This window comes from Callithrix jacchus, chromosome 11, assembly GCF_049354715.1.
Source record: "Callithrix jacchus isolate 240 chromosome 11, calJac240_pri, whole genome shotgun sequence".
In the NCBI taxonomy this organism is placed as follows: domain Eukaryota; kingdom Metazoa; phylum Chordata; class Mammalia; order Primates; family Cebidae; genus Callithrix; species Callithrix jacchus.
This window is the reverse complement of record NC_133512.1, coordinates 108,611,576-108,629,624: the sequence shown is the minus strand read 5'-3', so window position 1 is coordinate 108,629,624 and position 18,049 is coordinate 108,611,576. Positions and strand designations below refer to the sequence as shown.

Here is an 18,049-nt window from a genome sequence, read left to right as displayed (position 1 = left end):
TTCATAAAGGAAGAAGAGAACAAAGAGTTTGAGAGATGGAGATGAGGAACATTATTGAGAGACAGAGCTTCACTCTTGTTGCCCAGGCTGAAGTACAGTGGCGCGATCTCGGTTCACCACAACCTCCGCCTCCCAGATTCAAGCAATTCTCCTGCCTCAGCCTCCCGAGTAGCTGGGATCACAGGCGTGTGCCAGCACGCCCAGCTAATTTTGTATTTTTAGTAGAGATGGGGTTTCTCCATGTTGGTCAGGCTGGTCTCAAACTCCTGACCTCAAGTGATCTGCCTGCCTCGGCTTCCTAAAGTATTGGGCTTATAGGTGTGAGACACTGTGCCTGGCCAAGCTTCAGATTTTAACTCAGAAATGGAACACTGGAAAGGCTGAGTTGACATCCTCTGTTCTTTGGTTCCCTATGTCATTCTAAATCCCTTCTAACCCAGTAAGAGGATGGATGGAGGGATGGATGGAAGGATGGATGGATGGATGGATGGATGGATGGATGGATGGAAGGATGGATGGCAGATGGATGATCAGTTAGACCAACTCAAGAAAATAGGAAATAAGGTGGAAAAGAATGCTTTGCATCCCTAACAATCAGTTCCTAAAAAGCTACAAAGGGAAAGTAATCTATGACCTACCTTCACAAAACCTGGCAAGAAACTGATAAATTGGGAATTTGCCCTGAAACTCAAGGCTCAGATGGCGTTCAAGCTTCATTAAAACAAATTCTAAAGGATGGGTTGACATTTTATTCTATTGTATTTTGTTATACTGATTTTTTTAAAGCTCAAATAATTAGGCCACAGTAGATCTTTTTTAAACTGAATTGTGTGTGTGTGGTGTGTGATGGAATTTGTTTTGCAATATCAAGTGAAATTTTCATGTTCTATTTGCCTTCAGCCACAAACTGTCAGCTCCCACCCCCACCCTCTAAGCAGCAGGAAAAGTCAGCCCAGATCTACGTTGCCGTAAGTTTCTCACCTCTGTATGCTCCTTGGACGGCCTTCCAATTGCAGGCTCTTTTGTTCCCCTCACCGTGGGTAAGTCTTAGGTGGAAGCTGGAGCACTGATGGCTTCTGGGGGTGTCCAGACTTGCGATCCCAAGACACCCGGCCCCCTGCTCTTATCCTCTCCTTTCAGGTCAGGTCTCAGATCCGGATTCTTTAAGGGCCAACTTTGCATTCTGGGCAAGTGAATGACAACTAGGGCACACCCTCTTCTCAACAGCCTGCACCTGATCCCCTTTTAAAGGGGAAATCACATTTCTCGTTAAGACTGAAAGAGGCTGCCGAACCTTGGAGGAAATTACTATGTTGTTCTCAGGACAGCTGGAGGAATTTCTGAAAGAGTAGGTATAGGTAAGGGGCAGAGGGAAGCTTTGCTCTTGCAAACATTTGCTCACAGCCATTGTTTAGAATTAAGGGGCAGGTTCATGCCCATCCTGTCAGCCACATCCTGCAGGGTGGCAGGCGTGCTATAGCCCCTGGTATAGGCCATGGTGCCCGCCACCCTAGAGCTGCCTGTGCTGTACATGCAGCCGCCTCTGCTGTGCCAGGAGTCACTGAGGGCCAGGTGTGAGCCAGTCTTGGGTCAACTCCGTGGGCCTCAGTGTCCCTGCTTCTGTTCATTATTCCTGCACAGACATCAACGTGCCTGACTTCCCTGACTACCGTTACACTGAGATTTTTGATGGGACAAAGTCTTCAAAAGAGGGTGACGAGGCTAAGAAAAGGTTCTCCTGTTTGGTAACTGCAACAGCTGCTGTGGGTGTCGCATCTGCTGCCAAGAATGTCATCTCCCAGCTTATTTCCAGCATCAATGCTTCTGCTGATGAGTTGGCCATGTCGAAAATTAAAATCAAGTTATCTGATATTCCAGAAGACAAGAACATGGCTTTCAGATGGAGAGGCAAACCCATGTGTATGCCATAGAACCAAAAAGGAAACTGACCGAGATGCTGCAGTTGAAGAGTCCCAGTTGAGGGCCCACAGCATGATTTAAGGGCCAGGCGCTGTGGCTCATTCCTGTAATCCCAGCACTTTGGGAGGCCGAGGTGGGTGGATCACTTGAGGTCAGGAGTTTGAGACCAGCCTAGCCAACATGGCGAAACACCATCTCTATTAAAAATACAAAAATTAGCTGGACATGGTGGCATGTGCTCATAATCCCACCTACTCAGGAGGCTGAGGCAGGAGAATCGCTTGAACCCGGGAGGCAGAGGTTGCACTGAGCCAAGGTTGCGCCATTGCACTCCAGCCTGGGAGACAGAGCAAGACTCTGTCTCAGAAAATAAAAAAATAAATTAATTGAACAAAGAAGTAAAGGATGAGTGCAGTGCCTATCAGGATAACCCGTTCGGGTTTCTTTACTCGGCCTTTGCATTCATCCTCTTATGCACCCACAGCGAATGAAGGTTTTGCTGGAGATTATTGCCCTTGCTGTGGATCACACAGATGCATCTGGCGGGATCTGGAAAGGGCCTGCACCTCTTGACCTTGAACCTCCCTCATATGAGTTCACCAGTGATGAAACAGTCACTGTGGGTTAGAGACTGCAACTCAAGTCAAAGGCTTCTTTCAGTCTTTGTGTCACCAGAAAGGAGTTATTGAGAGCAAGCCTTCTGAACTTCAGTTGCTTGATTGGCAATATTTAAGAATTGATAATAATGTGTTTGCAGACATTACCGTGAAGTAAATTGAATTTACTGTTGAATATTTTCAAGCGTTCACTTAATAAAACAACTGTTAAACATTGCTATGCTGTCATACACTTGAAAGGTGCAATGTCTTTTAGGTAATTCTAATTTTTTACTTTAAATTTATTTATTTATTTATTTATTTTGAGAAGGAATCTCACTCTGTCTCCCGGGCTGGAGTGCAGTGGCGTGATCTTGGCTCACTGCAACCTCTGTCTCCCAGGTTCAAGGGATTCCCCAGCCTCAGCCTCCTGAGCAGCTGGAATTACAGGCATGCACCACTATGCCCAGCTAACTTTCATAATTTTAGTAGAGATGGGTTTCACCATGTGGGCCAGGCTGGTCCCAAAATCCTGGCCTCAAGTGATTAACCCACCTCAGCCTCCCAAAGTGCTGGGATTACAAGGATGAGCCACTGTGCCTGGCCTAATTCTAATTTAAAACTTCAGGGTGGTGTTAAAAAAAAAAAAAAGAATTAAGGGTCAAAGGCTGGTGATCCATTTAAGCACAGTGTTCTTGTTAGGTAGTTGTTGAGAAGGACAGTAGTGAGCTGAGAGCCTGAAAATTGTCCAGTGACCATGGCAGCGTGGGATTGGAGGATTTCTTATGCCACCATCTGCATCCTGTCTTATTCTGTTCTTCCAGAGAATCCAGAGAGGCGGAGATCATTATTTCCCTTGGGAAAGAGGGGGTCAACTCCTTTTCTTTCCTGAGGGCACCCACGATAAAGCATCAAAGTTGGAACGCAAACATGTACACCGACCTTAGCTATCATTCTGTTGCTCAGCCTCGTTAAGTTACTACTTACTGAGCATCTAATATGTGCCTTCCACTGTGCTGGACAAGTCATGCCACTGGCATGGAAGGTGACATGGAAGCTTCCTTTTAGGTTTGAGCGATGCCGCTTCCATGAGCACCAGACAGCTCTATGGCACACAGGGCACGTGGGCACTTCAAAAACAGGGTCTCATCCAAAGCATAATTTGGAATTTAATCAGTTCTTTTGGAACTTTATGAACAGTGAAAATTTAGAACTGGCTGGGCACGGTGGCTCACACCTGTAATCCCAGCACTTTGGGAGGCCAAGGTGGGTGAATCACTTGAGGACAGGATTTCAAGACACAAGCCTGGCCAACATGGTGAAACCCCATCTCTACTAAAAGTACAAAAATTAGCTGGGCATGGTGGTGGTTGCCTGTAATCCCAGCTACTCAGGAGGCTGAGGCTGGAGAATTGCTTGAACCCCGGAGGCGGAGGTTGCAGTGAGCTGAGATCACACCACTGCACTCCAGCCTGGCCCAGAGACAGAGTGAGGCCCTGTCTCCAAAAAAAAAAAAAGAAAAGAAAATTTAAAATTAAATACTATTAAGTACTTTGTAAATTGTAAAAACACTACCAAAAAGGTAATTATACTTTTTATCAATATAGTTATTGATTTAAACTATATTGATAAAAAGTATGATAAAGTTTTGCCATAAAGTTACCACATAAAGATAATAATCTATGTGGATAAAGGTTATTCAGACCCATTAGTCAGTGAGGCCAGGTGCTCACACCTGTAACCAAGCACTTTGAGAAGCTGAGGTGGGAGGATTGCTTGAGCCCAGGAATTCAAGACCAGCCTGAGCAACTTAGCGAGAACCCCCCTACCCACAGCACCTCTACAAAACACTAAAAAATATTAGCTGGGCAGGGTGTATGCACCTTTAGTCCCAGTTACTCAGGAGGCTGAGGTGGAAGGAACATTTGAGTCTCGGAGGTTGAGGCTGCAGCGAGCTGTGATCACACCACTTCACTCCAGCCTGGGCAAGAGTGAGATCCTACCTTTCTCTCTCTATATGCAAACATATATATATATCTTATTATATCTTATTGGGCTCTTAGGAGTTTGCTAGTGCAGGTACCTAAGTATTGACTAATGACTTTGGGGCCCACAGAGCCAGAGAGTAACAGGCCAGACCGCCTCGCGCTCTCCCTCCCGGCACACCAATTTCTGAACTTGCCTTCCAGTCTCTATCTCCAGCATAACCTGCATGGACAGAAAACAAATGATATCATGTTACCACACTTGATTTCACAGGATTTCGCAATCCAGAGAGACATGGGGGGAGGCCCTCCCTCCACACAGAGAACATGATCTGTTCTTCCTCAGTGAAAATTCATGAGAAAGTTTCTAAGCTGTAATACTTAGCCCTTGACAAGGGAAAAGGTGTTTGAGGAAGGAGGAAATGAGGAAATGGAATTCGCATGATCCTTCTCTGGGATTAGTGTGTGTGTAGCTCTGTTGTTCTGCTTTGGCCTATAATTGTCGATACTAAATGGTATGGAATAATTTTTTCTTTTTCTTTTTTTGAGACATAGTCTCACTGTCACCCAGGCTGGAGTGAAGTGGTGCAATCTCAGCTCTCTGCAACCTCTGCCCCAGGGGTTGAAGGTATTCTCCTGCCTCAGCCTCTGGAGTAGCTGGGATTACAGGCCCTTGCTGTCACACCCAGCTAATTTTTGTATTTTTAGTAGAGACAGGGTTTCACCATGTTGGCCAGGCTGGTCTCGAACTCCTGACCTTGGATGATCCACCCACCTTGGCCTCCCAAAGTGCTGAGATTAGAGGCGTCAGCCACTGCGCCTGGCCGAATAAAGATATCTTAAGGAAAAAGTGAATGACTCAGATGTTTATTTTCTCAAATATAATATTTAAAATATTGCAAGAAGACATCTGCTTACTATTCTCCCCTCATTTCTCAATTACTTTATTATTTGAGAATTAATACCCCATACAAAGACAAAATAACTTGCCAAAGTCATTCCTCTCTGACATGATTAAGTCATATCCAATCCACAGGCTGATATCCAAATAATACACAGCTTCATGCTTCAGGTGAGCCAAGAACAATCTTTCCATTGAACGCCATGCACGGGCTGATATCAAAGACAAGACTGAACTTTCATTGGCACAGAGACCGCTGCGGGAGGTGTGGCCTCAGCCTACTCCTCAGCTGTGCCATCCAGGATGTGTTTAAAGGAGAATGGAGAGAACTTGTAACCATCCCCGACATAGAACTTGTTCTGGAACTCGACCCTGTTGTCGAGGGGAGGGCGTGGGGTGAGAAAAAGGAGATTGAAACACATCATTCAGAGGCTGGAAGGTGGAGGGAAGGAGGAAGCAGAGCATTTGTAAAATCAAGCACAAGGTCAGAAGGGTTGGCCACAGAAGGCACTCAGGCTGACGGCCGCCATGAGAATCCTGAGGATTTTTTTTTCGTTTTTTTGAGACAGAGTCTTGCTCCATCACCCAGGCTGGAGTGTAGTGGTGCAATCCCGGCTCACTGCAACCTCCACCTCCCAGGTTCAAGAAATTCTCCTGCCTCAACACCTCTCAAGTAGCTGGGACTATAGGTGCATGCCACCATGCCTAGCTAATTTATATATATATATACACACACATATATTTTTTTTTTTTGAGATGGAGTTTCTCTCTTGTCGTCCAGGCTAAAGTGCAATGGTGTGATCTTGGCTCACCTCAACCTCCGCTTCCCACGTTCAAGTGAGTCTCCTGCCTCAGCCTCCCGAGTAGCTGGGATTATAGGCTCCCTCCACCACACCCAGCTAATTTTTGTACTTTTAGTAGAGACAGTGTTTTGCCACGTTGGCCAGGCTGCTCTCAAACTCCTGACCTCAGGTGATTCAGCCGCCTTGGCCTCCTAAAGGGCTGCGATTATAGGCATGAGCCACCATGCCCAGCCTAATTTTTATATTTTTAGTAGAGACAGGGTTTCATCATGTTGGCCAGGCTGGTCTCAAACTCCTGAACTCAAGTGATCCACCCACCTCAGCCTCCCCAAATGGAGGGATTACAGGTGTGAGCCACTGTGCCCAGGCCATGAATCTGAGGATTTTTTAAGACCTTCTCTCACCTGTCTCTGACCACCTTCCTCTTCCCCTCCCCCTCAATTCCTCAGGCCTCTCTGCTTGTGGGCTCATAGCCACAGCGTAACAACTCTTCCCTCATGTGACAGCTTCCCCACCCTCATCACAAGCCAAGATGCCCTCACTGTTCAGCACTACCTAATGCCATTTTCCATTTCCATCTAATTCTAAACTGTGAGACTCACAAAGACCCTGAACCTGTATTTTTTGTAACTTACATAACGTAGTATCATTTATGTTTTATTAAGTTATGGAGTTTGGTTCGTCTCCTCAACGACATGGAGGAAAATGATGACATCACAGAGGCAGGGGAACCTGTGACTCTCCTCACTCAGGACAGGAAGTATAAAGGCTTCCTTATGAACAGTGGCCATAGAGCGAGGAAGAAAACATTAGGGCAAACTGGGTACCATCTGTGCAGCTGAAGGGCATGCACTGCACACTCAGAATTCTTGGTGGAAATGTAACTTGGAAGACAACCAGAGGTCTGAACACATTTCCATATTCATCAACCTAGTCACGACGGCTGATTGTCACTGGATACATCTGTCTGTGTCCAGGGCTTCCTGTGAGCGTCTCCCTCCTGGTGGTACCCTCCTTCTCTTTCCACTTTTGAGACTTTCATACCTTGTTGGTATAAATCCTGCACCCAGCAACAAAAGCCAAACATCCCAGATTTACCAGGCACAGTGGCTCACGCCTGTAATCCCAGCACTTTGGGAGGCTGAGGAGGGTGAATCACTGGAGGCCAGGAGTTCGAGACCAGCCTGGCCAACATGGGAAATCCCATCTCTGCTAAAAATACAAAACTTAGCTGGGCGTGGTGTTGGACGCCTGTAATCCCAGCTACTCAGGAGGCTGAGGCAGGAGGATCGCTTGAACCTGGTAGGTGGAGGTTGTAGTGAGCCAAGATCACACCACTGCACTCCAGCCTGTGCAACAGAGCGAGACCCTGTCTCAAAGAAAAAAAAAAAAAAAAAAAAAAAAACCAAACATCCCAGATTTGCTAAGCATGCCTTCTCTGAGCCTATCTCAGATGTCACCTTACCAATACTTGGAAGTGTCACTTGGTTAAAGCCAATTGTAATAACAAATGAACACTGACCATCTGAAAGGGAAGGAGTAAATGAAAACTAACATTTAGTGTCGATATGAGTGTCTGAATAAGTACGATTGGTGTATATATATATACATACACACATATACACACACATATTACATCATTTAATGTTACACCAACAGATGACTAAACTAAGGCTCCAGAGAGGTATGAAACCTGCTCACGTCACACGCAGGTCAAGATCTGAACCCAGTCGGCTGGCCCCATAGCCCATCCTTTCCCAACACCAGATGGAGCTTCCCCGGGACAACCATCCTTACCAGTGCAGTCGCAGGGCATGCAGAAAAGCAGAGAGGCCCTCCATGATCAGAAGGATGGCTACCGTCAGGACAGCAAAGACGGCAAAAATAATGAAAACCCCGACGATGCCTCCCCAGCCTCGCACGTGAAGGCCGTTGTTCATCACCATGGTCCAGAGCACTTCAGACAGTTCTGCAAGGCGAGAGAAACCACTGTGGCTGTCTTGCAAATGCAGATTATTTATTTTTTCATCTTTTTAATTAAAAATTATATATATATATATATATATTTTTTTTTTTTTTAAACAGAGACAGGGTCTCAATATGTTGCCTAGGATGGTCTCCAACTCCTGGCCTACAGCAATCCTCCTGTTTCAGCCTCCCAAAGTGCTGGGAAATCAGGCAGGAGCCACCACGTCCAGCCCAGATGATGATGATGATGATGATTTGAACAGGTTCTCACTTATCACCCAGGCTGGAATGCAGTAGTGCAATTATGGCTCATTGCAGCCTTGACTTCATGGGCTCCAGTGATCCTCCCACCTTAGCCTCCTAAGTAGCTAGGACCACAAGAATGTGCCACCACTCTGTCAATTTTTTTTTTTTTTTTTTTGAGACAGAGTTTTGTTTTTATCGCCCAGGCTAGAAGAGTACAATGGCGTGATCTCAGCTCACTGCAACCTCCACCTCCCAGGTTTAAGTGATTCTCCCACCTCAGCCTCCTGAGTAGCTGGGATTACAGGCACCCACCACCATGCCTGGCTAATGTTTGTATTTTTAGTAGAGATGGGGTTTCACCCTGTTGGCCAGGCTGGTCTCAAACTCCTGATCTCAGGTGATCCACCCACCTCAACCTCCCAAAGTACTGGGATTACAGGCATGAGCCAATGCGACTGGCCTTGTTAATTTTTTTTAATAGAGAAGGGGTCTTCCTGTTAGCCAGGCTGGTCTTGAGTCTTAAACTCCTGGGCTCAAGTGTTCCTCCCATCTCAGCTGAAATTACAGACGTGAGCCACCACATCCGGCTATAAGTGCAGATTATTTTTACATTATAATCCTAAATCTGTACATCCTATGATTCAACAATTTCACTCCAAGGTGGAGAAGTTGGGCACCTGTGCCCAAACAATTGCACGAGATTGTTTCCAGAAACTTTGTTCCCAAGGGTGGAATTTTCATCAAGAGGAAACCAGACAAATATGTGGAGGCATATTTTTCACCAAGCAAAGCAGGCAAACTATAGCCACTGGTGGCAAAATAAACAAATCCCAGTAACACAGTTCATATGCCAAAAAGCAAAACAATGCAATTCATTAAAGATTGAATGTTTGTGTCTCTCTACAATTTGTATGTTGAAGGCCTAACCCCCAAAATGATGGTATTTGGAGACAGAGCTTTTGGGAGGTGATCTGGGTTAGGTGAGGTCCTGAGGGTGAGGCCCTCATATTGGAATTAGTGCCCTTATAAGAAGAGACACCAGGCAGCTTCCCCTCCATTTCTCTCTGTCTCTGTTTCCCTCTCTCCACCATGTGAGGACACAGGGAGAAGGCCGCCATCTGCAAGCCAGGAGGAGGATCATCACCAGAACCCAACCTTTCTGACTCCCTGATCTGGGGGTTGCAGCCTCCATAACTGTGAGAAAATAACTGTCCACTGCTAAGTCACCCAGCCCAGGGTATTTTATTATGACAGCCTGAGCTAAGACATAATTCTATTCACATAAATTCAAACAGATGCAAAACTACACTAAATTGCTAAGGGATAAAAGCACATTAAAACGTACAAAATTTGTTATTATAGAAGTCAAGAGTGTGGTCAACACCATGTGAAGATACAGGGAGAAAAAGGAATCCTCCTGACTCAGCCTCCCAAGTAGCTGGCACCATAGGACTACACCGGTATGATTTTTTTTTTTTTTGAGACGGAGTCTCACTTTGTAATAACCTACCCTGGGCTAGAATCGTTGACTCCATCTTAGCTGTAAACTCCAACCTGGCTTCCCCCTCCCTCCCACAGTCCCCTTGGGTGCATAACTGGGTCATGCTGCACTTAGAAGCATTGAAGCGTACTGTTCTTAACACTTGTCACCATTGTAACTGCATCCTGCCTGGCATACCTGCCCCCCGCTATTGTAAGAAAAAGTTTCCCTTTGATCACTGTGGAGAAGGAGCCTAATGGCCCCGCTCTTGGACCACCTGTACCCGCAGCCCCTTCCTGTAACCTGCTTTTCTGCTTCTGTAAAATTCCGCTTCAGCTAGGTACTCCCCTCCCCTACCTAAATCAAAGTATAAAAGATAATCAGGCCCCTTCCTCGGGGCTGAGAGAATTTTGAGTGTTAGCTGTCTCTCAGTTGTTGGCTAATTAATAAAGGACTCTTAATCTGGAACTCAGAGTGTGGCACATTCCTTCTAACTCGCTCAGTTACAACAGCTTTGTTGCCAGGCTGGAGTGCAGTGGCGTGATTTCAGCTCACTGCAACCTCTGCCTTCTAGGTTCAAGTGATTCTCCTGCCTCAGCCTCCCAAGTAGCTGGGACTATGTGCTATCACTTTGAGCTTGGCCAGGCTGGCCCCAAACTCCTGACCTTGTAATCTGCCCACCTCGGCCTCAAGTGCTGGGATTACAGGTGTGAGCCACCTCACCCAGCCTTCCCCATTCTTCTACATTACCTCTTTAAGCAACTGTGTCAGTATGGAGTGGAAGCCACGTCCAGCAGGGACTTCCGGAATGACCCAATGGATGAACCAGGCCTGGCAGCCATGAACCATATGGGTTTTCAGGAATGAAATGACCCCCTCAGTGTGCATGGGCTGGACAGAGGACACCCCGACACATAGTGCCAAACTCTGGCCCAGGACCAAGAATACCAAAACTGCTTCTCCTGTCTTATGTAGACTCAGCCCTATTATGACTCAAGTCCTCCAGCTATTGCGGGCCTTGGAGCTGAAGACCAACATCACCACCACTGACTGCACGAAGTGCTGAGATCCACTTTAAGGAACGAAGTGGGTGACAGTCCTGGGATAGCCACTTCACATGAATGCACAACACTGAACAGGAGTCAAGACGTGCTGTGGGTTTCTGTGCTATAGGCACTTGTAGGGCTGAGTGTGTGGGTCTGAGCATTCATGTGCACATGAAAGTGTGTGTGTGTGAGTTTGTGTGAGGAAACGAACACAGCCTGAGCTTTGAAGGTCACACAAATGCTGAGCACTAGAGTCTGGAAAATCAGACATACTTTATTGTTGTTGTTTGAGGTGGAGTCTCGCTCTGTTGCCCAGGCTGGAGTGCAGTGGCGCGATCTCAGCTCTTCACAATTTCCGCCTCCCAGGTTCAAGCAATTCTCCTGCCTCAGCCTCCCAAGCAGCTGGGATTACAGGCATGCGCCACCACACCCGGCTAATTTGTTTGTATTTTTAGTAGAGACAGGGTTTCTCCATGTTGGTCAGTCTGATCTCGAACTCCTGACCTCAGGTGATCCAGCTGCCTTGGCCTCCCAAAGTGCTGGGATTACAGGCGTGAGCCACCATGCCCAGCTGTTGGGGCTCAGATCTTTATCAAAATTATATTTCCAATGTCTGAAATCCCAGCAGTTTGGGAGGCTGAGGTAAGAGGATTCCTTGAGGCCAGGAGTGTGAGATTAACCTGGGAGCATAGTGAGACCTTGTCTCTTTTAGATAGACAGACAGACAGATGATTGATTGATTGACTGATAATAGACAGATACATAGATGATAGATAGACAGATAGATGATATATAGATGATAGATAAATAGATTGACAGACTGATGTATTGATTGATTGATAGATATATAGATAGATAGATAAATTGTATTTCTGGGCCTGGCCCGACTGACCCTGGACTGCTGTGAATTCACAAAGGTGGTGAGCACTTCCTGATGGCCAGCTCAGCGGGCAGCCAACTGACTCCCAGCCATGCTCCTAATCAAAGCAGGCCTTCTCTTACAGGTCAGCACTTTGCAAGATGGCATGGTAGCCCGAAAAACAGGTTCCCCCATCCCCAAAGATGTCCACATCCTAATCCCAATAACCTGTCAAAATGTTACATTACATGGCAACAGCGGCCTTGCAGATAAGATTAAGCTAAGAGTCCTGAGAGGGGCATCATCTGGGATTATCTGGACACTCCCAAGGTCATCACTAGAGTCTTTGTAAGAGGAAGGCAGGAGAGTCGGAGTCAGAGAAAAAGGAGATTTGATGCTGGAAGCAGAGACTGCAGTGATGCAAAGAGGAGCCACAAGCCACAGCCTGTGGGCGGCCTCCAGAAGCTGGAAAGGCCAGGAAACGAATTCTCCCTGCAGCCTCCAGCAGGCCGCCCACGCCCTGATTTTAGGACTCTGGCTTCAAAAACTGGAAGACAACAAATTTGTGTTGTTGGTTTTCTGTGTTTTGTTTTTTTGCTCTGTCGCCCAGGCTGGAGTGTAGTGGTGCAATCTTTGCTCACTGCAACCTCCGCCTCCCAGGTTCAAGCAATTCTCCTGCCTCAGTCTCCCAAGAAGCAGGGGTTACAGGTGCCCGCCACCACGCCTAGCTAATTTTTGTATTTTCAGCAGAGACAGGGTTTCACCATGTTGGCCAGGAAGGTCTGGAACTCCTGGGCTCAAGCGATTCACCTTAACTCTGTCTCCCAAAGTTCTAGGATCACAGGTGTGAGCCACCACACCCGGCCAATTTAAAACCTGTGTTGTTTTAAGCCATGAGGGTTGGTGACAATTTGTTACAGCAGCAGTAGGAGAATATTAATACAGAGAGTGACCACCCCAGCAACGTGCAGCCAGACCCACAGAAAAGGCACCTCTGCCTGGGAAAGAAGAGCCATTCTTTTGGCGAACATCCACAAACAACTCGAGAAGGCTCCTTTACCTCCAAACACATTGCATCTATTTCCCGGGGTGTGGGGGAGAGCTACTGCCCCCTGTTGGGCAGCTCACTCACGTGCATGAGCCAGGCTGAGGGCCCAGAGCCGCAGGTAGGAGGCTGTGTTTGAGATGCAGCCCAGGCAGTACTCGATGGTGTGGATGGCCTGGTGGACAAAGACGTCTCCAAAGTTGAACTGAAAGACAGAATTGTTAACTTTACTTCATTGAGAACTTTCTTTTTTGTTGTTGTTTTCCTTTTTTTTGAGATAGAGTCTCACTCTGTCGCCCAGGCTGGAGTGCAGTGGCACAATCTCAACTCACCGCAACCTCCACCTCCCGGGTTCAAGCAATTCTCCTGCCTCAGCCTCCCGGGTAGCTGGGACTACCGGCACGTGCCACCACGCCAGGCTATCTTTTTATTGTTGTATTTATAGTAGAGATGGGGTTTCACCATGTTAGCAAGGATGGTCTTGATCTCCTGACCTCATGATCTGCCCGCCTTGGCCTCCCAAAGTGCTGGGATTATAAGCGTGAGCCACCATGCCCGGCCCTTCATTGAGAACTTTCTATACAAAAGTTATTAGAAATAATGAGAAGATGAATAAGACATGGGCTTTGCTGTTCAGACACTTTCAGCCTAAGGGAAAAGAAATAGTAACAGACTTGGAGAAACAGAATTATCAGCATGAAGTCGGGTATGTTATGTGTGCATTAACGTCCCCCAGCAATAGCTGAAAATAAGCTCAAAGATGCTGGCGGGGTGGTAAGGGGAGGTGAGGTTTGTGCTGTGCCAGGAAGGCTGGGTAGGGATGTGATCTTGAAGGAGAAGAAATTGTTCCTGAGGAGGAGAAGGATCCCTGGTTGGGAAAAAGCAGGTGGCTGGGAATATCACCAAGTCAAGTTGGAAAGGAAACAATTTGGCGGGGACTGGGAGCTTGGTTAGGTGAGGAACAGAAGACAGTGCTCCTGTGTGGAAGTATCTAGAAATGCAAACTAGGGGTAAAGTGGAAGAAACAACCTGGATGCAATGAGGAGCCACAGAGGCAGACCTGATGGCATCATGGATTAGAGAAGGGACAACCTCAAAGAAAAAAAAAAAAGGACACTTCGGTGATGAGCTCAGTAATACAGAAAAGAGGCGAATAACACAGAATGAAGACAGCCACGGAGACTTCTCCCATCATGCTCTCTGATGTGACAGACAGTTTTTTGGGGGTAGGGCGCAGGGTCTTGCTCTGTCACCCAGGCTGGAGGGCAGTAGCATGCTCATGGCTCACTGCAGCCTTTACCTCCCAGGCTCACTCAGCCTTTACCTCCCACCTGAGCCTCCCGAGTCGCTGGGACTACTCGGCATGCATTACCACACCCAGCTAATTTTTGTATTTTTGTAGAGATGGGATTTCACCATGTTGCCCAGGCTTGTCTGGAACTCCTGGCCTCAAGCAATCTGCCTGCGTTGGCCTCCCAAAGTGCTGGGATTGCAGGCATGAACCAGCATGCCTAGCCATGGGGGACAATTTGACTGGTGCTGTACCTGCCCTCAAGTTGCTCACAGCCTAGTCAAGAAAATATATAGAAGAGCTCCCATGCCACACTCTGGGAAGCACAATGACCAGGGCATGCAGTGGTATCATGGGAACACAGAGAAGGCCCCTTACCCACTCAGGGCCAGGGCGGCCAGGGTTTTGAGTCTCCTAAGCCTGAATAGCTGGAAGAATGGCATTGAGAGAGGTGAGCAGTTGGGTCTCCCATATCCTGAGTTTCAGATGGCAGTGGGCCTCATCCGTAGATGCTCAGCACATGAGAGTACAGGTGGAACTACGGGGGCTCAGAAGGAAAGTCCAGACTGGAAATAGACTCCTGAGACCACATCTGCAGGAGGACAGAGGAGATCAACAAGGGCAAGTTCAAAGAAAGAGGCGCTCCCAGCCTTGGGAAACATCTTCATTCAGAGATAAAGAAACAAGGCCGGGTGCGGTGGCTCACGCCTGTAATCCCAGCACTTTGGGAGGCTGAGGCAGGTGGATCACTTGAGGCCAGGAGTTTGAGACCAGCCTGGCCAATATGCTGAAAGCCTACCTCTACTAAAAATACAAAAATTAGCCGGTCATGGTGGCACTTGGGAAACTGAGGCAGGAGAATCGCTTGAACCTGGGAGGTGGAGGATGGTGCCATTGCACTCCAGCCTGGGCAACAAGAGTGAAACTCCATGTCAAAATATATATATATATATGAAAGAAGCTGGAGCAGTCATACTGCAGTCAAGGATGTCTGCAGAGGGAGACATCCAGTAAGTAAGGAAGGAATGGGGGTGCAGTCACTGATGTCAGAGGTTATGGGGACAAGACAAAAATGAGAGCCTCAATTCAGCAATGAAAGCAGCTGTGAGGAATTGAAGGGACATGGATAGGCAGAGATGGACGGAGTAGGCAGAGTCAAGGTCAAGAAGAACTGTGTAAGAAAGAATTAATCTTGGCCAGATGTGGTGGCTCATGTCTATAATCCCAGCACTTTGGGAGGCCAAGGCAGGAGGATCATTTGAGCCCACGAGTTCAAAACCAACGTGGGCAACAAACTGAGACCCCCATCTTTACCAAAAATTTAAAAAATTAGCCAGGTGTGGTGGCATGCACCTGTGGTCCCAGCTACTCGGGAGGCTGAGGCAAGAGGATCGCTTGGGCTCAAGAGGTCAAGGCTGCTGTGAGCCATGATTGTGCCACTGCATTCCAGCCTCAGCAACAGAGCAAGACCCTGTCTCCAAATAGTAATAACAATAATAATAATTAACCTTCCTGAACAGGACTGGCTTTGTCTTGGCTCCTGGGAGGTAACATTTAAACCGCTGGCATTTCCCACGTGAAAGGCTCTTCGTTATTCATGCCGGGCCCCATGACCACACCTGATTGTTTATGCTAACACAGTGGCTCAAGCTGGGCACCTCATAGTTGAAGTGGGGTCTGGCCACACCAGACCACACACAGCTATCAAGAGAAAACTTTTTAAAATAAGCAATTAACACCACAAATGGAGCCATTTATAGCATCTCTGGCCCTCATGGGAACTCAGTCCCCACTCCCAAATTAGGACAGAGCTCCAGTTAAAGCCTCCAGCCTGGGATTCATAACTGTGTCTGACTTCAGTCAACACATGGGACAGACAGCTGCCTTCATCTGGGAGGATGTGGCACAGGCTCCTGAGGGGCAGTGGCTGTCCTTGTACAGGCAGGGGCAGAGAGGGGTGAGGGAACAAAACCATTTATGAATTCACACAAGAGGCAGATAATGTTATAGAGATCATAGGGGGCCGGGCGCAGTGGCTCACGCCTGTAATCCCAGCACTTTGGGAGGCTGAGGCAGGCAGATCACCTGAGGTCAGAAGTTCAAGACCAGCCTGGCCAACATGGTGAAACCCCATCTCTACTAAAAACAAAAATCAGCTGGGTTTGGTGGCAGGTGCCTGTAATCTCAGCTATTCGGATGCCTGAAGCAGGAGAATCACTTGAGCCTGGGAGGCAGAGGTTGCAGTGAGCAGAGATTGGCTCACTCTAGCCTGGGCAACAGAGCGAGACTCAGTCTCAAAAAAAGATCATAGGGGCATGGTGCTGAGTCAAGGAGGCCTCGGTGACATGCAAGACCTTCTATGTCACTAGATCTGAGGCTGATATTCACCCCACACTTATAGATGTAGCAGTACTTGGACTAAAATATTGAAATGTGCCCAGATTGGCTGATAAATCGCTACGCTGATCCTCTTAGACCAGCTATTAGATTCACTTCCCTGAGACATTCCCAGCCTTTCAGGACTCAGCAGTGACAGGGCTGCTGCCCGGGAGGACCCTCCCTATCCACCCAGCTCTACTGCCTGTGTCTATTCTAGAATGTGTATAAACGGGGGTCTTCCTCTGGGGCTCTCATTCCAGATACCTCCTCCTCCTCATGGTTGTCCTGAGTCCCGTGGGCATCTGCAGAAGTCCTCTGGCCGGAACCGCTGGAACGGCTGAAGCTGTCACCTTCAATGTTCTCAGTGCCATCTTCTTGGATCCTGGATGCCTGCAACTGACAACAAGCAGGGAAATGAGGAATGCACTCAACTCACCCTGAGAATTCTAACAATCCTACACAAATAAAGGGTCTCTCCTCAAATCCTACCTATGTATCAGACACGGTTCTAAACGCTACACTAGCTCATGAAGCCCTCACAACAACCATTTTATGTAAGCACGATTATCACCCTATTTTACAGAGAGGTAAGCTGCCGCACAGAAAGGTTAAGCAATGTGCCCAGTCAGGCACGGTGGCTCGCACCTCTAATTCCAGCACTTTGGGAGGCCGAGGCAGGCAGATCAGTTGAGGTCAGGAGTGCAAGACCAGGGTGGCAAACATGGTGAAACCGTGTCTCTACTAAAAATACAAAAATCAGGCCAGGTGCAGGGGTGCCTGTAATCCTAGCACTTTGGGAGGCCAAGGTGGGTGGATCACCTGAGGTCAGAGGTTTGAGACCAGCCTGGCCAACATAGTGAAACCCTGTCTCTACTAAAAATACAAAAATCAGCTGGGTGTGGTGGTGTGTGCCTGTACTCCCAGCTACCTGGAAGGCTGAGGCAAGAGAATCGCTAGAACCCAGGAGGTAGAGGCTGCAGTGAGCCAAGATCACACCACTGCACTCCAATCTGGGTGACAGAGTGAGACTCCATCTAAAAAATAATAATAATAATAAATTAATTAAAGGTCAGGTGCAGTGGTGAGTGCCTATAATCCCAGTGCTGTGGGAGGCCAAGGTGAGAGGATCACCTGAGGCCATAAGTTCAAGACCAGCCTGTGTAACATAGAGAGATCCCATCTCTATAAAAATGCAAAAAATAAGTCAGGCATGGTGGTGCGTGCCTGTAATCCCAGCTACTCGGGAGGCTGAGGCAGGAGAATGGCTTGAACTTGGGAGATGGAGGTTGCAGTGAGCTGAGATCACACCACTGCTCTCCAGCCTGGGGTAGAGAGTGATACTCTGTCTCAAAAAAATTTAAAAAAAGGAAAATAACTGTACCCAAGGTCACACAGCTGGCAAGGCTGGTGGGTGGCAGAGCCATGATTCAAACCCAGCTGCCTGACTCCAGGGCATGCGCTTTTTCTCCACAATGCTGCAGAGCGTGCCAGATTATGTAGTCTTGACAAAAAAGCAATGCAAATACAAAA

At 47.6% G+C, this 18,049-nt stretch overlaps 2 protein-coding genes across 8 annotated transcripts in view; both read right to left on the bottom strand.

Annotated features, from left to right (window-relative positions):
* SVOPL (SVOP like) overlaps nt 1–1,165 on the bottom strand; it is a 127,841-nt gene extending 126,676 nt beyond the window's left edge. For all 4 annotated transcript variants that reach the window (XM_035254645.3, XM_035254647.3, XM_078342116.1 and 1 more), the window contains exon 1: nt 982–1,165. The gene's annotated coding sequence lies outside the window, so the exon portion shown is untranslated. The remainder of the gene's footprint in view (nt 1–981) is intronic.
* A 4,187-nt stretch (nt 1,166–5,352) lies between these two features.
* Nucleotides 5,353–18,049, bottom strand: part of ATP6V0A4 (ATPase H+ transporting V0 subunit a4) — a 95,710-nt gene continuing 83,013 nt past the window's right edge. For 3 of the 4 annotated variants that reach the window (XM_035254642.3, XM_035254641.3, XM_035254644.3), the window contains exons 19-22: nt 16,784–16,915; nt 12,937–13,054; nt 8,003–8,174; nt 5,430–5,774 (exon numbers count right to left, since the gene is read on the bottom strand). In XM_035254642.3, coding sequence (XP_035110533.2) covers nt 5,681–5,774; nt 8,003–8,174; nt 12,937–13,054; nt 16,784–16,915 — 516 coding nt within the window. In that variant the 3' untranslated portion in view covers nt 5,430–5,680. Of the gene's footprint in view, nt 5,775–8,002; nt 8,175–12,936; nt 13,055–16,783; nt 16,916–18,049 lie in introns of all 4 variants that reach the window. The other variant, XM_035254643.3, reaches the window with a different exon arrangement.